Source organism: Egretta garzetta, unplaced genomic scaffold (assembly GCF_000687185.1).
Source record: "Egretta garzetta isolate BGI_Z169 unplaced genomic scaffold, ASM68718v1 scaffold499, whole genome shotgun sequence".
NCBI classification, from domain to species: domain Eukaryota; kingdom Metazoa; phylum Chordata; class Aves; order Pelecaniformes; family Ardeidae; genus Egretta; species Egretta garzetta.
The window spans coordinates 286,357-306,931 of NW_009260802.1; the positions used below are offsets into that span (position 1 = coordinate 286,357).

The following is a 20,575-nucleotide window of genomic DNA, read 5'->3' on the forward strand; positions in this document are numbered from 1 at the left end:
AGGATAGCCAGGGATGGCATCCACTTGGTCAAATCGAGTGGCTAGCCCTTCTTTCACCATGCCCCTGGGGTATTTACCGTCTGTATTCCGGCTTCTGCCGCAAAGGAAGGAATAGGAGGAGTCCGGCAGAGAGCAGGCTTGGAATTAGGAAAACTGGTTTGTTTTCCCCTAGTCTCCTGTCTGTTCTGCATGCTTTGTTCTGCAGAAAAAAGCTTAGTAAGCTTGACCTGAGGATTGTATTGCAATACATGCATAAAAAAGAACAAGATAGCTGCCAACTTACTTAAGGCACGCGCTTGGACTGCTTGTCTTAAAGCACTCCATGTTCTTCTGCTCTAGGTGTTTTGTGTTAAGCATGAGGATAATTCATGTCTAACAGGCTTGCTTTAGTCACTCAAGAGCTTTGGGATTCTAAATAAGAAAAGCAGGATTTTTTTGGAACAACTATTAATGTTTTTTAGAAGTTTTCGTACAGTTTGTATAGGCTTGAAACTAGATTTTAAAATTAGATTCAGACATTAATTTTATGGGGGCAAAAAGTTTTATTGTCTTTAGGTTGAAGATAGTTAACTTTTTAATGATTTAAATACTCCCTGTACCTACAGTGCTTGGCCAGTGAATGGTTTCACCTTGTGATCAGGTATAGGAGCCAGAAAGCAAAATTTACTCCTCTCTTCATTTGACCAGATTAAATAAAGCTAGAGTCAAATGGGTGCAGAAATATTGAAAGGTGAAACACATTTATTTTGATAGTTAAAGCACCGGGAAGTCCAATGAAGTAGTTTTGACTTGATAATTTCCTCTGAATTAAACATCTTTGATTCATCGCTACTCTGAAAATTCTGCTTCTCAATGCTACCAAAGTGGCCGCAATGTTTTGTTTTGCTGTTCGTTAAAGTAAATCTTATGCTGCTTTGGGGGGATTATATTTCTTCTTAGTGGTACTTTTGTTGTTGTTGTTTGGTTTGATTTCCAGCGCTATTTCATCAGCTGCCATGTTTTTCATCAGAACAATGAATTTGCTGTTGCAGGAGAAATAATGAGTGGAAGTTAAAGGTCAAGGAAAGGGCTGTTGTCACATTTCCAGCTAGCACTGACAGAAATAAAAGGAGACATCTGCTTGACCACTTTACTACCATTTCATCTGAATTAGTCCAGAACAAATTGGTTTTAGTCAGTTGTTTTATAGCTAATAGATTCCTTATATTTATGCTTCTCTTGAATAGTCATAGTTAGATAATTTTTTAGCTGTTGTCCAATAAATAAGCTACAAAATTTGGCAGTGCAATTATTTACAGCTCTACCATGTGATTTTCTTTTTGCTTAATGTTCACATGCATTAATATGTATTTGCTATAGATGTTAATAATTTCCATTTAATACTGTGAAATTGTGAGATCTTGAGGGAAGGATCACATTTACGGAGTGTACATAACTCTCAGATCTAGGGGAAATAACATCTGAGTGCTACATCATGATCTTTTTCTTAGAATTGGATTAAAACCACTTTTTAACCAAAGCATTTGATGTGTAATCTCCTTCTGATTTTTAAGTCAGACATTTGAAGGTAAGGGCAGTTAGCCTGGTACTTCTAAAACCAGAATCAAAATATTTTGCTATTTTAGTAGTAGTTGTGGTTTGTAGACATGAATGTAGTATAGATTGCCAGCATCTTTTCTTGTCACTATTGTCAATAGTAGTGTACCTGAATGCATTAATCTTACAAATTGGACTTTTTGATTTCTCCAAATCTACTAAGTCAAAATTTCCCCTAGATATCTTATTTTTAGTGAAAATAATTTGAGAAATTGTCATCTGACTAAAACCAAACCACCTCACTGTAAAGATACATTATATTTCATCTTGGCACACCGATGATGACAGTAATTAGATTCACTTTGGGTTTTTTCACCCCATAGTTTCCTTTTTCTTAAACACCAGTGCCGTAGCCACACAGTAAGTGGCATTCAACTAGCCCTTTCTGTCGTGTTTTTTAACTAACCATTCTGGTGGAAAGTGACCACCTTAGCATCTGATACATGCCTATTTAATTTTTCTCATCCAGGGTCAATTCTGAAGAAACTTTTGCACACTGGAAATTCTCTCAAGGTATTTCTCTTTGATAATGTAGTCATGTTTCTTTTCACATTAATTTTTATGAAGCATATTACTTTACAATTTTCCAATATCAGTGTTTTTCAGATTGTTAGGCTTTGTAAGTTTACTTATTTACTGTTTAATCATAAATTTTATTATTGTAATCTTACATTATTTTAATATTTATCTTCAGTCATTTTGCTGTTCTAATGACCTTTGTAAAGTTACTTGGAGAAGGTATCGGTGTATTTTGCTTAGTGCTTTATTTTTTCATCTCTCTAGCGTTAAGTATACTGTATTAAACATATTGGTTTCTTGTGTGCCAAAGAATTTTAAATCCATTTTTCTTCTTCTAAATATATTGCTAAAATTAAAATTGTATCTTTTAATAAAAAACCCCCAGTAAATAAGGTTAAGAAGCTTACTGACTACTTGGGTGGTTTTGTTGCACCTTGGTTTTCACGAGGATCTTCTGGTCCTGGTGAAGTTGACAATAGCTTACTTTGACCTCTGCGGGGCCAAGATTTCAGACTTAGTAGGGCACGGGGTGTTGGCAGCCCCCCAGTCGTGCCTGACACTTGCCGTTGTGCTTCAGAGCCCCTTTTAGGATTGAGTCTTGAGACTGGCCAAGATGCTTTTGGCCCTGAAAACTGCGGGAGTGGAACTAGAACTTTTTGGCCTCTGAAAGCTGGAGTGGTAACGCCATCTCCTTGGGGTGCCACTGCCTTGGGTACAGCTTCTTCCCACTCATCGCTGCTCATGATTAAATTAATAATGTGATTGCTCTTGGTACGATGGAAGGACTCGCTAGCACATCACTGGGATGAAAGTACTCATCCTGCATTTTCTTAACTGTTTAACTCTGTTACTGTACTTACAAATTTATGTGAAGATCTTTTTCTACAAAATCATCCCCTTGTAGATAAGATGTGAAGGAATCCGACTGTTTCTTCTCTGGCTTCAAGCGCTTCAGATTAACTGCCTGGAAGAGCAGATATTAATATTTGCATGCCTTGTGCCTGGCTTTCCACCTATTATGTCCTCACGAGGTCCCTGTACACTAGATAACCTCATCAGCCCTCCTAATGCGCCAGAGGGTGAGTAAATGGACACAATTTCCACGAGGGGTGTATTGCCTCCCACTTCCACTGAGGTCTTGTGGGGAAGATGTCACACAGATGCTACTGTTTGTCTTTATAATTCAGAGATAGTTGAATTTGTTGAGCTGTTGCATTTGTTGCAGCTCTATAGCCTTCTGGTCCTGTCATCCCGAGTTCAGAATGGTTGGGTTGTGTTTTTTCATTTTGGTTTTTTAATTGAGATGCAGCTATATGAACACATTACTGCAAAATGCGTAGGTGTGCAGATTTACCGCTTGTTGGTTAATCTGCAGTGCTTGTTTGTGTTAACCCTTCCAAACTGCAGCAAATCAGAGGTTGGTGCCATCCTTGGTTACCTGCGGTAGGACTTGGGGAAACACGGGAAGCCCAAGCAGTCACTGGACCGTGACTTTGTACAACTCAGTAGTGCATTAGTGATTATTTTCAAATTACTCTTCCTACAGAAAATGTATTTTATTTAACTATTTTCAGGTTTTCTGTGTTTAATACGTTTTTTTTTTTTTTTTATTTTAGCTAAGATTTTTCCAGAAGAAATCACCCCACTTTTGCCAGCTGTCTCTGGAGAGAAAATTGCTGAAGACCAAACCTGCTATTTTCTTCAGCTACTGTTAAAATACATGGTAATTCAGGTGCGGAGGATATATGTTTTTAATTATTCATGTTTGGAGGAATGTACTTTTGTGGTAGAAAATTAAGTCAACGCTGTATCTGTACAGAGCTAGTTTTGCTCCTCCCTAGGAAGAAGCTGTCTTCTGCACTTTCTTATTGTGGTTTTTAAAAGGAAAATCATTCCAGAGGTATTTTCTTCTGCCATTTTTGGTGAAAATGAGAAGTTTTTCACACGTGTGATAAGAATTAATGACTGTTATCCAAGCTTGCAGGATAACTGACTTTTTTATGTGCTTGTGGTCACATTTAGAAAATTTGGGGTAAAGATGCAATTTGTTCTCTTTGGACACATACATAGCTGAGGGAAGTGTAAAGGAGCACTGGAGAAAGAGAAAAGGAGAGATGGCTTCTAAGATTTCTTTGTAAAAGGACGCAAGTAACATGTAAATAAAAAATTTTAATTAGAAACAGATCGGATTAATCTGTACAGGAAAGAAATTAAGATAATCTATGTATTTTGAAAGGACAAGTTAAGCAACATTTTAAATGAAGTGGAAACCGGATAGACAATGAACATTAAAGAGCTCAGTATGAAAAAAAAAAAAGATAAAAGATAATGAAATACTTTGAGATACTTTTTTAATATCAAAAGGCAAGACCAAAACGATAATTTGGAAGGGGTTTTGTAATCTTGAATAAACGCTTTATTTTGAAAAGTGTCTGTATGAAATGAACAACTTCGTACATGGCACTTTTTGTTTTACACATCAGAGTCTCACAGCACTTCAGTTTAAAGGATATTTGCACTGTTCTTTTTATACTCTTACTACTGACTACACCATAAGTCCAATTGCATTGTGGTTCATCGGCATTCATTTATTTGTATTGCTTGGTAGTGAGGAGCACAGCTGGGCAGTAACCTTGCTACAGGCAAGAGGTGAGAAATAATCTGATGCAAGTGCAGAATGATCACTGAGAGCCAGAATTTAGAGCAAATCAACATCTTCAGGAGCATTTATGTCTGAGACTGGGTAGAATTTAATAAGAATCAATTTATTTACATAACAAATGAAATGATACAAAAACTCAGTCTTGTTTCCAAGCTCTACATGTGTATTTTGCAAAAGTAGGACATTGCAAATTCCGCAATTTTTAGAGATATGGGAAAAAAATTAGTGCAGATTAAAGTAAGAAAATGCATTTAAAAGAAAATAAATAAAGCAAGCTCACCTGACTGATTTAAACAAGTCTGTTTCTCTTTAACTTAATAAATTATCATCTTGGCTATAGGTTCAGTGAAGCTGTCATCTGCTATATACAGTCGGACAGGCTTTTCTAAGAGCTTTTACTGAAAAGAAAAAATATCCTGTAGTCTTTTGATGTTGCTTGAAAAAAAAAAAAAAAGAAAAAAGAGGTGGGCCTGAATTTAAAGTATCTGTTGAAAGAGAAACACTTTTAGTGCTCATTTGAGTTTTCACAAAAAGAAGTGATGTAAGAGACTAAAACCCAGGTAGGCTTAAGTCATCAGTGGAAAAAGTGCTTCACTGTAGAGATGTCTACTTTTACCTTTCTTACTTGAAATTGTACTGGATTTTCTTATACAAATAAAGAAAACACACCCATATCTAGGTTATGTGCAACTTACTCCAAATTAAAGGTGGTGTAATGTGGAAAGAGCAACTCCTTGTCAAAGTTTGACACAGTCTTCCAAGGAATTGTCATTCAAAACTGTTGGTAAGGAGCAACTTGAAAGGATGTGTATGACTGGTGTTGATCTATGCAAGAGCGGAAGAATGCCTTTAAAAACCACTTCCTCAGCCTCTTCCTTGTCAGTGGAAGTTACTTGTGCCTTGAGTCACATTTTGCAAAGGAGCATTCCATGTGTGTGTGCAACCCAATTAAACATGGGCATTGAGTATGTTTCTGATGACAAACATATATCTGTGATAGAAGTGTAGCCCAGTGTAACTTTGTAGGTAAGAAGCAAACTTGTTAAAAACATTAAATATGACATTTTCTGTGCTTCACAGCTAGAACAGCACAAATATGCTGGCTTCTAACGAGCTCGCTTTCTTTGATGTGCCAAAGCCCTCGTGGTGGTGTCTTACATCCTTACTGCAGTTTGTAAAGTTTTTTGGGACAGTGCTTATTTTTTGTCTCTCTTGTTAAAGTGTAGTTGTTTCTCTTTTGTATTCGGTGTGGATGATTGTCAGCATAACACATTAACGTAAAGATTTTTGTTTGTTTCTCTTTAACTCCGTGACAGGCTGCAAGCTTAGAGTGGAAGAATAAGGAGAACCAAGACACTGGTTTTAAGTTTCTCTTTACCTTGTTTAGAAAATACTATCTTCCTCACTTGTTTCCGTCTTTTACAAAGCTAACCAACCTCTACAAACCTGTTCTTGGTAAGTATTGGATTTTGGCTTTGAAGTAGAAGTAGTAATGGTGACTGTTCTCAGTAGCGTCTCTGTTACCTGCTGGCATATCACTGCAGTTCTGTTGAATGAGGGCTCTTCCTCCCTTGTCTCATGTTTTGATTTTTTCCCTAGTACAACTTCTGATTTTCTGAGATAGTCCAGGAAGCTGCTGCTGCTCATCGCTGCATAAGGGCTGGCCTGATTCTCCTTTCCTCAGGACGTTTCCACTGGCATTAACATTTACATTGAGTGAGCGAGGGCTCTGTGATATGTAATGAAGACAGACTGTGCTCTCTGATGGGTTTTTTTAAAGAACCAGCAAGCTGCCCAAGTGTGAGGGAGTAGCCACCTTAGTTACTCTTATTTTACTACTTGTTTCCTTGAAGAGAAAATGAGCATGAAGGGAAATGGCGATGTACATCTACAGTTGTAGGATTAAAAGTGTGTTATTTCAGAAACACATTTTTCCTAATTTTCTACTGAATTATGTATTAAAGTCCATAGGAATGGTGGTGTTAATACTCACCTGATCTACTGCAGCCTCTTCATCATCATTCTCCTCCCTCCTCTGACTATTAACTCCTGTCCTTTGCAGTTTAATATTTAGTGTCTAAAACCACCTTAGTGCCACTTCAGCTGTGGTGCTCACAGCTAGAGCCCAGGCCTTCCATGTTTTTCAGCTGTGTACAAATGATTTTTCCCTAAATCTAAGCGTCTGAATGAATAGTGACCCAACCGACCTCCTTTCAGCAATCTTCCACTTCTTCCCATGTGTTTTTTCTTTTATTTCAGCTTGTGCAGTGCTCTTTGCACCTGAGTTAACTTCTCTTTCTGATGTGCTAAGTATCCTGTTTCTTTGTAATCCTTGCACTATTGAGTGTTCCAGACCTATCTTCTCTTTCTCACTGTACTTTATTAATAAAACTCTGTGAAACTTATAAAATGAACTTACATTGTAGTAGGAGCAGTTCTTTGCTTCAGCTTTTGCCCTTCTTTTGCAGCCCTTCTCTTTTGCTTGCCTTTGTTTTGCGTGATACAAGTTATAACCTTCAGGAAAGAACTGTGCTTTTATGTTCTTGTTTTTCTTTAGGAGTGATAAAATTATGATAGAATATAATATAATTATATTATAATTAGTATTATATTATATTATATATAATATATAATTAATATAATAAAAGCAGTCAGTCGTTGCATCTGGTATTTCCTGTAGAGAAAATGTTGTTGGTGACATGTTCAATACATTTAACCAGCGTCTGGAAGCAATTACAGTTTAAGATCATATCTTCTTTATATCTTCTCTTTATCTCACCAGATATTCCTGATATAAGACCAAGACCAGTATACATGACTGCAACACGAAACAATGAAAATGTCTATAGCACAAAAATCCCATATATGGCAGCTCGAGTTGTTTTTATTAAGTGGCTTGTTACCTTCTTTCTTGAAAAGAAATATTTAACTGCTGTTCAGAATACAAAAAACGGAGGAGAAATGCTCCCTAAAATTATTCAGGTGTGCTTTAAGTTTACCTCTCTTTCCTTATGTACATGCTAACCTTGCAAATGATTGCGGTGTGCTGACAACTGAAGCAAGAAGTAAATGCTACCCCTAAGTGAATAATTTATGTACTCGATTGTTTGATTTTTTTTTTTTTTTCATTGATGAAGGAGGGAATCTCCAAGGGAAACCCTTTAGTAATTTACTATAATTTTTTTTTCTCATAACTGTTTGCCTTAGCAGCTTCATCAGTATTATGTTTAGACTTCTGGAATTTAATCTGTAAACTTATTTGTGCCATGAACCATTTCCCAGCAGCATCAAAAAGGCTGCTTTGTTTTCCTCTTGATATCAGCAGCTGTTTACAATGAGATATTAGAAAAATATTTCACTTTCCAGTTGCTGGTTGAGCCTTCTCTAGGATTAAGGACTTCACAATGAATTTTATAGAAATAGATGCTTTTTTTTTTTTAAGAGACTCTCCAGCTTCCTGTTAAAAATTTAGGATCAATGTCAACTTATGCTCTTCTCTTGGACTGTAGGTCAGTGTCAAATCTGGATTCAGTAGAAAAGCACACATTAACTGCTATGGTAGAACTATGTATTTTTCATGTCGATTGTTTTTTGAGTTCTTCACTATAGAAGTTTGAAGCCCTAAACCAGCCAAGTGTAGCTTACCTGCTGAAAGTGCTTTTTTTTATTGATCTGTTCTTCCTCATTGGAAGTTCCACCTTTTGTATAAACTGGTGTGCCATTCCAACAGACGTGGTCTGGAAAAACATTTTTTTTTTTTCCTCCCACTGAATTTTATAGAGAGCGACACCAAATAAATATTTAGGTTGCATAAAGGTATTGCTGCCCTCAAAGTGGAAACTGGTCAAAAATTATCACTTAGCTGAAGCTGTGTGCCAGCTTTTGGCAATGTTGACTTCTTAGTGGCTTTGAAGTTCACTGGCTGTAGCCCGTGCCTCGCTAGTGGGGCTGAATCTTGCCAAAAAGTTCATTGCGAAAAGCAGTAGAGATATTATTGCTGCTCTGTTACGGCTTATTTGGTTGAACACAGGGCAGCCTTACTAATGTAAATGTAAAGCAGAACTGCACTTGGGCGATGCTTTGAGTTAGTGCAAGTCAGGGCTCATTTTCTGGTAACTCAGAAGCAGTTTTAGTCTTCTGTCTTCTCCTGACTGCATCATTTTAGCTGGACACGGTTTGAGATGTTGCAGAATACAGGCAATGCCAGAACAAAACCTGACAAAGAGTTGTTGGGAATAATAACGTGCAAGAGTATGAGCCATGTATAGCGGCGTGATCCATCCTTTCCCCAAAACAAAGAAGCTTGGGGATTCCTCTCCACTGTGTGCATTCTTCCAACTCCCACCACTGCACCCGTCCCTCTCTTTTATCTTACGGAGTGGACAAGTCAGCTGTTCTGGGCTAGGGGGGCCATGTGAAGCCTACGTTATGTAGAGTATAAGATCAAATTCCTTCTTGGATCAAGGAGTAGACTGAAAATTACCCTTCCTGACTGCTGGGATTCTGGTGTGTTCTGTGAAAAAGAGCACCTGTATCTTGAGTCCTGCCTAAGTATTCCAGATTTTGGTGTACGCTATTTCAGTTATTTAATTAGAGATGCGTTTTCTTTTGTGTAGACTGTTGGTGTTGTAAACCAAGACAAAAACGCAGAGCTGGAAACCAGTATGTCTTATGCAAGCGAGCAGGAGAGAAGCCATTCTAACAGCAGCACCTTGTCTGACAGAAGGCTCAGCAATTCCAGCCTCTGCAGCATCGAAGAGCAGCACAGGACCGTCTATGAGATGGTGCAGAGAATCCTCTTATCCACTCGAGGATATGTTAACTTTGTTAACGAGGTGTTTCGACAAGTAAGTGTGTATGCTTAGTTGCTATTAATATATATTTTTTTTTTTAAAGGAAATGTCATGGTTCTGAGAAAGAACACTGCAAAGGCTGTTGGTCAGGTAACTGGTCAAACTTGATGCTAATCACAGCAGCACCCTTTTAGTTTGGAGTCCTTCCTAGGTCTAGCTTTAACGATAAAACTAGGACATTGTTATAGGCTGGTGCCAGATGGCAACATGCCTTATTTGAATGGGCCACTTTATTTGTTCTTGGTATTACGATACAATTTAAAGGTGTATAAAGAGCTATTAGCTTGTAAATTTATTATTTGAATCGGTAAGATTCTTATTCCTGTGATCAACATCAGTATTTAATGTCTGTTTGAACATTGATTGTTTCTGCTTTTATTTTTCATTAATTTGACATCTTTGCAATTGCTTGGGACAAAAATACATATGGACCTACTGGAGAGTCCCATTTTTTTTATTTTTTTTTCCCCTCTGGTGCCAAGGTAGAAATTGGTTGAAGCAGCAGCTCCAGGTCACACAAGTGTGCAGAAGATCCCTCCAGCAGCTGAGCGAGCACACGTGCTTTCCTATGAAGTGTCTTGTGTGGCACGGCTTAGGAATTACGCGTAGCCGTGGGTTTCAGTGGGACTGGTGGCGTTTTGACAGGAAGGAGCTCTTCTGTGTGGGTTAGGAGCTGCTGTGGCGTGCTGCCCTCTCCTGGTGTTTGTCCAGAGTCTGGGAGGCCGGGCCAGCTTCCAGGGAACAAAGGCTAACGTGATGCAGTGCTTTTATCTTTATTCAGTATGATTAGTGTTCAGTAATTGAAACAGATAATGGTATTTGGATCCTTTTTGTGTTTGTCTCTCCCTTACAGCAATCTCACCTGCCACTCTGAATTCCTCTACTCCCTCCCCCCCAATCCCGCCTTACTTCTTCGCCTTTCTGAAAGCATTCTGTGTAGTGCCTATTCATCCCACCGATATGGGATGCACTCTTTCTCTAATATTTTAGCAGTTGGCTTCTGGCTTTTTCAGTTTCTGCATCCTTAATAAGTTGACAGTGGTATTTTCAGAAGTTTCACGGGCTTGCTGTGTGGTACATTTAAGCTTGCTTTTGCTAACCCTTCAATTTCTGTTGCAATCAGCTGTTGGATGTTGTACTTCATGCTGAGGAGAGACAAGGAGTGTACTGTGTGATGCAAAGATTTCCCCCAGCCCGAGCAAGATACCTTTGTAATGTTTTTGCAGCCAAACTGGGTATAGGAAATGCTATAGGTTTTGACCCTGTTAATCAGAGTGAGTGAGTAATCTCTTCATAGTTGAAAGGACCTATTTTTTAGTATGAAAACTGTATTTTCATCTTTCAGAGTTTTTATAGTATAATGCATATTGATACCAATTGTTTTTAATGGCAAAATACGCTTTTTTTTACCAGATGACATTTTCAGACATTGATTTCTGTGCCTGTTCACTGCAGTGCAAAGGTCTTCTGTCACTATATATTTTTTTTTAGTCTCCCAAGATCTTCGGAAATGTGGGAGTGCAGCCAGTCTAGCGTTTGCAAGCTTTTGGAGAGGACATCTGTACAGAGTGATTCCCGAATACAGATATTGAGTAGCATGTTGAAAATAAATTAATTGTGGTGATCTCCAAAACTAGTGAGAGGGGATCGAATGCCAGCCACTGTGATCCTCATCACAAGTTACTGTCTTGTCTCTGCCTACGCTTGCTGAAATGGCATTTCACAGCGTATACTGCTGATGTAATTTGAAGTCAGCTTCTCCAGAAAGTGTAGCATAGTACCAGAGTTTAGCCTGCCTGACCTCTGTGGCTAGTAATGGCTTGTGAGATGGATCCATGTTAAGTTAGGCAGCTTGCAAGGAGCAAAACCAACCTCTCCGTCTGTCTGAACAAATACAACATGGAATTAATAGTTATGGAATTGTGAATGATGTAGGTGTATGCATAGGTTGTTGATTAATCGTAACTCCTTCTAGTACAGACATAAAAGTAAAAACTATGTGTCCTTTCTTTTTCGAGCTGTGTTATTTATGGGTGGTGGTGTGTGGGTGTGTTTATATACGCATGCACGTCTATGTCCTGTATATAGTAAAATTAGTTACCTTTTCAATTTAGGCTTTTTTATTGCCACCTTCTGATATATCTGCAACACGAAAAGTGGTGAAGGTATATCGGAAGTGGATACTGCAAGAGAAACCTGTGTTCATGGAGGAGCCAGACAAGAGGGAAGACAGTCAGGATGCTGTTGTCAGCTTGGAGGATTCTACTGTGCAAACGGATGGTAAACATGTATGGTATCAGTGTTACTTGCTTTGTTCTGTTCACCTACAACATATGAGTTAAGTTTTAGACTTGTTTTGTAAATGCGTAACAATTTAAAAAATGTGTGGAAGATCAAAGTTAAAAAATACTTTTGTATAAGGTCCAGAAATTCAAATAAATATTGAGTGTTTGGTAGCCCTTACTGAGTTCAGGGAAAGATTGCAGCTGTTTTGAAAAGTGTAATTTGTTGATTATTCCCTGTTGCTACAAATATGATAGCAAGAACTTATGGAAGAAATACTAATACGTTCTGCAGTGTTCAAATTTACGCTGCCAGTTGGCCTAGTCCATGTAGGACTGTTTCCTTTTGGTGGTAGTTACTTCAGAATTTGAAAATACCTACTGTTTTATATATACTGGGTGCAATATTTGGATTCAGGCACCTTAATCTAGCAAATTAAAGTGTAGATACAAAGTCTGTGCATTAATATCCTATATTGAACCATCAGTAAAAGTTGGCTTTGGCACTATTGATGCTGTGAAGTGATTTAAAGGGAAGTTTTCTTGTACTGAGAGAGAGGTTTGAATTGTAAAAAACATGCAAGGTTTTGACGGATTATTTTTGTAGGGGATTTATATTTTTGCCAGGCTTAAATTCAAATATTACTGCAATCAGTGCCTACAAAATGTGACATAAAATATTTTAAATAACATAGCTCTTAAAACTTTTCTGAAGCGTTAAATTCCATATACTGTCTGTTTGTTCAGAGATGAAGAAATAATAGACAGGAGATCAGTGTAGGACATAATGGTTCGCCCTGTTTTGCTTTGACACTCTAGATGATTTTGAGTGAATACAGACATACTCCTTTCTGTTTTGTCACTAACTGAATCATGTTTTTGAAAGCTTTCCTCTGACCATTCAGGACACAAGCGCTCATCCAGCTGGGGGAGAACGTACTCCTTTACCAGTGCTGTAAACAGGGGATGTGTATTAGAAGACGAGGACAAAAATGTTAAAGCTGGTGCTCAAGCTGCGTTACAGGTGTGGTGTGTAGAAAGGTTGCAAGTCTGTAATTTATGTGATTGTGTAATTTACTCTATAAATTATAATCTCTGAGATGAAGGAAAACAACTATCAGCAGTTGTTGGTTTTTGTAAGATACGGCTTGGAGACTTCATTTACAACTTTTGAAAAATTTATATTAAACCACGTGACAATGTCATAGAGACAGATTGCTATTTTGAGACAGCAGGTTCATTTTTCTTTTCCTACTGTGGGTACTAGAAATTAATCAGAACTGTACATTTGCTTTCACTGAACCTCGTTTATTGGAAGTATTGGTGGTTGCTCAAGCATACAGGAAGTGAGTAGCTGGAGAAAAGGTACTCTTGTCTGACCGAACAGAGACCTACAAAACCCATGCCGTGCAATGCACGTCTGTGCTGGGTCCGTAACGCCACCTGACTTTTCAATAGAATGATGGAGAAAAATAAAGCGACAGGTAAAACGTAAAACTTGCTCTAAGGAAAGTGAAAGGTTTGACTGGAGGAGGACAAGTATTTTATTGTAAGCCTTGACTCTCTTTATTCCTGACACTGCGTAAACTGACTATAAATGCCTGTCTTGAAGGTATTCTTGACAAACTCTGCGAATGTTTTCTTACTGGAACCATGCATTGAAGTCCCTGTGCTTCTGAAGGAGCAAGTTGATGCTTGCAAAGCAGTTCTGAGTGTCTTTAGGCGCATGATAATGGAACTATCAATGAATAAAAAGACATGGTAAGCTTAATATATTCTGCATCATTTAAGAGAAAGTTAACACCATTTAAGCTTTATGGGAGAATGATAGGGTAGGGAAAAGACTGGCTTTCTCAGGGGTGGACTTTATTACCTAAGTCATGCTTGTGACTTGCCTCTGAACTCATTTGTGAGACTGCAGGTTCTGCAGAGTCTGCATCAGTGTACTATTTGACTTCAGGATCTTGGCTGGTATTTCCATGCTTGACTTCACATTCTCAAAAATGACTTTTTACAGTCCACAACCAACTAAAGTTATTTTGCAAATGATCTGTGAAGTCTGATCGCATTATCAATAAGTAAGGCCTACTGGGGAATTAAGAAGGTTCTCCATACCTGAAAATTAACAATTACAATTAATAGAACATGGCAACAAAAAGTACAATTTTGTTTTGGCACCAGGGAACAGATGTTACAGATACTCCTTAGGATAACAGAAGCTGTGATGCAGAAGCCGAAAGAAAACCAAGTAAAGGATACATTCGCTCAAAGCATGTCGGGATTACTTTTCCGAGTGAGTGTTTGGGGTTTTTTTGTTTGTTTGGGGTTTTTTTGTTTGTTTGGGTTTTTTTTATGTTTGTTTTTTCATGGTGATTACCTGTAGTTTTGGTTAAATACTGTTGCACAGTGCTATGAAACCTACTTGTGAAACATCAAAAATTTCCCCTTTGCAGTAATGCAAGTAATTATTGTGTAAACTGCTCCTAATGGAGGGAGACAGATTCAACAAGCAGTTGTTCTCATCTGTTTGTCAGGGCTCTGTTACAAACTGTGGTAGAACAGGCAGGCACAACAGTCTCCTTGTGGGATACCTTCAATGAGTATCTCTAAAGTGTGAGCTTGATGTAACTGTTCCCTTGAAGCTCAGCGGGCAAGTCAAAACTGAGTCACTTTGAATGAGGCTGAACCATTTTTACATTGCATTGTACTTCGCTTGCTCAGCTACGGTGTCTAGGGCTGAGTGTCGCCGGTGTAGCTCAGTCACTACTGTCTTTCTGTAGATAGAGGAGTCAGTTCTTCATTCTCTTGTTGTTATACACAGCATATTATCTCAGTTTACCAGAGAACATATAGACCACCTGAAATTCACGTTTCGGAATTTTTAGATCTCCTTGGTCAGTAACTTTCACAATTATTTACCAATTCTGGGAATGTTTTTTTGATGAAAAATATCTATGCATGATATCTGTGCATCACGAGTAATCAATGCTTTTATGCGGGTCAGTGTTGACTTCATCAGCACACGGGTTGGTGTTGGTGTGCTGAGTTCATCTTGACAGAAATGCATGAACCATCACTTGTTTCTTTTCTCACAGACCCTCATTGTGGCCTGGATTAGAGCAAACCTGAGCGTTTATATTTCTCGGGAGCTGTGGGATGAGCTGCTCAGCGTTCTGTCCTCCCTGACGGACTGGGAGGAGCTCATAAACGAGTGGGCCAATATCATGGACTCGCTAACAGCGGTGCTAGCAAGAACCGTCTATGGGGTGGAAATGACAAACTTGCCCTTGGATAAGCTCAGTGAACAAAAAGAAAAAAAGCAGAGAGGAAAAGGTTAGTCTCTATGCTTCTGTGCTTTTTGTATCAAACAAGGTAAATATTTAAGTTTAAACTTAGAGTAAATTAATTTTTAACGTTAAGTATTACTTAATCTATTGTAAGAACCTGTCTAATCAAATGTGAAGTGCTTTGGGTTTGTGTGTTCTCATTCTTCATTGTGGGAGGAAAGGTAACTGGGGCCAACAGAAGATAGCCATGCAGCACTTTGCAGTACGCGCTTAAAATCAGTGTTTTCTGTGTAGTGGAAATGCAGTGTGGCTTCCTGTGTTGCAGTCTGGCATAGTCATCAATGTAAAAGTGCTTTTGCATGTATTTTTATTAAACTTTGTTAATTACAGTATTTTAGCTACATTTATGTGCCACCTTGCAACTGATGCACAGAGTTGAAGTAGTTATTCAATAATAGTCAAAATTCACCTATGTTGTTCAACAGATTAATATTTTTCATGTCTGAGTGCTTCTAAGTCCATTCATACTTTAGGAAAAATATGTGCCAAAGCATGCAATGCTATAGAATTTTATTTTCTTTATCCCTAAGGTGGCATTTTAGAGCCTCAAAAGACAGCTGTAGTGGGACGATCTTTTTCATTAAGCTGGAAAAGTCATCCTGAAGTTGTGGAGCCCATGAGATTCAGAAGTGCTACGACCTCTGGAGCCCCAGGAGTTGAGAAAGCAAGAAATATCGTTCGTCAGAGAGCAACAGGTTAGACCACAACTAAACGCTTGTGCTCACAAACACTTGGTAACACTCAAGTTTTAAATCTGCCTTTGTGTTGTGGCTGCCTCCAAAAGTTGTGCAACTTAATAATTAAATGCCTAAAGAGAGGCATTGTGTGCCCATGTCTGGGTGTCTGGACCACTACCAGTATGAATAAAGAATCAAAGTATTTTCAAAAATTCTAAATATATGCTTTTAAATAAATTACATTTAATTGCAAGTTAGTCATGTGCAAGTTATGTGTTTCTGTGAAGAAGTACATCTCTTTTTCTCAATTCATAAGGAGGCATTTATTAAGATCAGTCAGATAATATATATTGCTTCTGAACTTTCATACCGCTAGCTGTTTACTGTGAGCACAAGGTAAACCGGGTGTTAAATAAAGAATTTCATCCTTTCTTATTGCTTTCTTTTTATTAGCATGGTGTGAGGTATAGCGTCTCCTTTCCCTTTTTTCTCTCGTGTTTACTTCTGGAAGGAGGAAAATGGGAGAAGGGAGAATGGGGGTGAGGAACAATGGGAATGTCTGAGACCCCAGGCATGGAACAGACACCTGATTTTTCAAGCATTTCAGCAGCCTGAATTTGATCTCTCTTTTTATTCCATAGTAGCATGTTTCTGTGTTCCAATTCAGTGGGCTATGGATTAAAACTCTCCATAGAAAATCTCCTGCTTTTGAATAGGAGATGTTTTGCTGCTTGGCTTCCTTCCTCATTCATAACAGATTAGTTGTGTTTCTTACCAGCAGAATTTGAAGGTGATTTAGTATGTTTTTGTGGCTACAGGCTTCATAACTAAGCCCCAGGCTTCAGCTTGGATCATAAAACGTTTTGGCATTGGAGTCAATTAATTCTTTGTGTCTGTTTTACTTCTAAATTCAGCGAGTTCCTATTTGTGCTCTGGTGGAGAATTCTTTTTTTCTTATGCTACAGCATTTCTCCCCTAGACTTCTCACCAGAGCGGTGAAGAGAACCTGAAAGTATTGATCAGCAAGGACTTGGTTGTGGACGTTCAAATTAAAGAAACTTGCTACCTTTAGTGACAAAAGCTTATTTGGTAGGGAGCAAGTAGGTTGTCAGGTAGGAGGATGAACTTCATGTGTAAAAAGCCCTTAGTTTCATTTTGTGTCTCATGGTCATATAAAAAGAGAATTATTCTGGCTTTCATGGGATTTGCGATGATCAGTGGCTCCCAAATCAGCAGCTGCAAAAAAGTTTGCTGTTTGCACACGCGGTTATAACAAACAATCATTTCAAATAGATAAAACGTACATCCCTTTTCTAAGGTGAGACTATTTAGAAACACAAAAAGTGCAGCTACCAAGGCTCCAGAGGCAGCATCTTTCAGAAGGAAATGTAGCAGTCCCTCAGGTGAATACAGCAGCCAGAGCTGTTCGTGGAGGACTTCCTTTAGCAGAGTGGGCATTTTGGGAAAATTCTCCCATGGGAGGCTTTTTAAAAAAACCCTAATTTTTTCCCTCACCCATTTAAAAAAACACACACCCCCACCCCCCCCAAGTCAACATGCAAATGCCAGAGCACCTTCTGCTTCCAGGTGAGACTTTGTTTTGATCTGCTGCTTGTATCTGGAGTTACAAGAGTAAGAGCAGAGTATTTCTGCAGCAGCAGCAAATCTTTTGCCCACTTCCCTACTTGAGTATTTTTGCTTCCTTCTTCCTCCTCTCTAAGTGGCAGCATTGACATTGCTGTGTCCAAGAAGAGAAACTGTACAGGGAATAAGTTGTGGGTTTTTTTTTTTCTTAATAAATTTCTGTTAGAGACTTCTGTAATTCAGCATTGATGATAAATTGTTGGTTTTTTCTCTAAAGGAGACTTTAAGCTTAAGACAATTGGATATTAATCCATGAAATACCAAGTTTTTAATGATGTTAGCCTCTTAGAGTGTTAGCCACCCTGGAAAGTGTTTTTCTGGTGGCCTTTTTCTAAGAAACAGTGAACCCGTTTAAATGTTGCTATTTTGAAGAGAAATTCAGTAAGATATGCATTCAGGCTGCAGTCTTCTACCTTCCCTTGTGGTTACTTAAGAACTCCAAAAGCTTTTAACTGGTGTCCCTTTCATCATCCTGCTCAGAAGTGTGGAAAGCAGCGCTCAGTACCCCGAGTCCACAGGATCATTGAGGGTGTAAGGGACGTCATCAAGTCTAACCTCCCGCTCAGAGCAGGCTCAGCTCTCCGTCAGACCAGGGTACTCAGGGCTTCATCCAGTCCGGAGCTGGGATCCTAGTTTTAAAAGCAAAACCAGAGGCAGCTGTATCTTTAGATTGATTTTTTGAGACGCACACCATCCCACTTCTCATATGAAAAGGGATTGTTTTCAAGAGGGGTGAACCAGTGTTAGAGGTAGCTGGTTTGGGGGGGGAGCATTGCTTGTAGAGGGGAATTTGAATGTTTTCCATTCCTTATTTTTGATCTGTATGCACTACTACAGATACTTCAATGAAAAGAAAAAAGAGTAAGTCGAATTACAGGAATCATACAGTGACGAGATGAAATATTGCGCATTGTGGAGCTGCTGTGATTCAGAAGTCACTGATTATTGCACTCTCAATGTGTGAGATAGCTGAACATTGTAACTTACAGCTTGTAGGAAATACTCCTGGGCTTAATCTTGTAAACTTTTTTTTTTCCCCAAGAGCTTTGTGTTTCATTGTATCATGACATTCAAACCCCCAAATATTTTGTCTTTTTTTCTGACTCAATTATTGCTTTATTTTTTCCTGGAAGCTAAGCGAAGCCAGTCTATCAGCAACTGTGTTCACCTTTATGAGGCTTTGCCAGCTACTAAAAGTGTACCTCTTCTGCTTCACACTGTGAGCTCTCTCTTACCTGGTATCTCTTACACTTCTTGCTCTCACAGACTGTCAGGTACTGTACTTTAAAGTCACTGTTTATATAAATGTTCTTTATATTTTTAAACTGCCATCTCTCTACTCCCTTTCTGTCCAGTTGATTGTTCTTTAGTTGTGTGGAATGAGATGTTTTGCACTGGTTCTGTTTCCCATGCCTCAGATCTGCTTAAAACATGGTGTTAAGTACTTAATACTGGTAGCCATTAAGAGACAAGCAAGTTGAATGGGAGTGTATCTTGTCCTTTGTCAAAGTTACAAAGGGTGGCAAAAGTGGCTATTGCTAATGCTTTTCTGTTACTGTCACTGCAGTTTTTGATCATTTTAATATTAAAGATCGCCATGGATTACAATTAGATGTACATTCCCTAGTAACTGAAGTAAAATTTAATTTCTTAATAAAGAAATGCTTTTATTCATCTTTACACTTTCAATTATTTGATTTATTAAAGGTTTCCAAGCAGTTGTGAAGTCTTAATATAGTGCAGACCAAGCATACTAAGGATTAGGAATGCAAAAACTAAAGGCAGCAATCCAGATGTGGGCATTTTAGCGGTTATTTGGGCTCAAGTGCTCGAAAGTGTAGTAAACTTTTTTCCTGCTTTCGATGCAGTCTCATCCTGTAGAAATTGCTGTTGTGGTAAATAAAGCTGGAACAAACGCTAAGCATACAGCCTCTGAACTGATTCTCTGCTGGTACCCAGACATGGAGGTGAAAGCCAGATGTAATGGCCTGAGAACACAGCTACTCGTTGTAGGGCACTCGTCCTATCGCCCGGCCGAGAGGTGCTGCTGGGAGCTGTGGGGTCTCTGTCGTGTCCACAGACTTCCCTTTATTTCTGTTTCCAGCTAGTAAGTCTCTGAAAACAGGACTTGCTGTCGCCTCCTGCATTTCACTTCCTGGGAGGGATTTCTGACTCTTGGGCCCTAAGCAGAGCCCTAAGCTGCTGTAGCAAGGAAAGACAGGTTTCGCATGTGGTGCGTTCCAGCGCTCTAGGGGTTCCTCTTTTGTGGATTATCTTTAGTGTTTTTTCATCTCACGCTGCTTACAGTTACCTTCAGTCGTAACACTGAAACTGTTCTAGCTGGCGAATATGGGCATTGACCCGAAGGACAAACTTTTCTTTTTTTTGTTATTAATTTACTATTTGATGTAATGCTTTCTGTAAGACATTTAAAGTCAACAGTGAGGTCAGTAAATACCAGGACAGTCAGTTTTTACCACGTGTATTTGTGAGAGGATTTTCTGAAATAGGCACAACGTTTATGAAGTATGTAAGTGTTATTTAAACTCACTCGGTAGTACAGACTGAACGAGCTAAGCCTACTGTCCTCCTCCTGCGGGCGGTGTATACTGGTCTGCAGTGGGGCATCCCAACGGCCGTACGTCTTGCTCGTTTCTGAGTAAGCGTGGCCCCAGTGTCAGAGCCTGTGGAGCAGACAGGACGCAGAGCGGAGGAAAGGGGAGAAAAGGAGGAGAGTAGAAAGGTGGTGGACAGGTCACTTTTATTTAATGTGCCTATTACGTCACAATATGCTGGAAGAAATCTAGGAGACTTAATAATTTGGCCTTTGTTCTTTACTGAAAAGAAGAAATTCAAGGGTTCTCATAAGAGTTGCTACCGCAGCATTTTTCATCTATTTTTAAAAAAGGAAAATGGCATTGGCTGTGCAGACTGAACACCTTGCGCAGCCTGCTGGTGCTTCTGTTGGGTCAGCTTGGATGGGGCTTGGGGGCCC

General features: G+C 38.9%; 1 protein-coding gene across 1 annotated transcript in view; it reads left to right on the forward strand.

Annotated features, from left to right (window-relative positions):
* RALGAPA2 (Ral GTPase activating protein catalytic subunit alpha 2) overlaps window positions 1-20,575 on the forward strand; it is a 194,587-nt gene that overhangs the window by 74,974 nt on the left and 99,038 nt on the right. Inside the window, exons 6-17 of the mRNA XM_035902236.1 lie at window positions 2,066-2,109; window positions 3,020-3,194; window positions 3,732-3,847; window positions 6,094-6,232; window positions 7,560-7,759; window positions 9,394-9,624; window positions 11,745-11,918; window positions 12,799-12,936; window positions 13,525-13,673; window positions 14,094-14,205; window positions 15,008-15,245; window positions 15,790-15,954. Of these exons, the coding sequence (XP_035758129.1) occupies window positions 2,066-2,109; window positions 3,020-3,194; window positions 3,732-3,847; window positions 6,094-6,232; window positions 7,560-7,759; window positions 9,394-9,624; window positions 11,745-11,918; window positions 12,799-12,936; window positions 13,525-13,673; window positions 14,094-14,205; window positions 15,008-15,245; window positions 15,790-15,954 (1,881 nt within the window). The remainder of the gene's footprint in view (window positions 1-2,065; window positions 2,110-3,019; window positions 3,195-3,731; window positions 3,848-6,093; window positions 6,233-7,559; window positions 7,760-9,393; window positions 9,625-11,744; window positions 11,919-12,798; window positions 12,937-13,524; window positions 13,674-14,093; window positions 14,206-15,007; window positions 15,246-15,789; window positions 15,955-20,575) is intronic.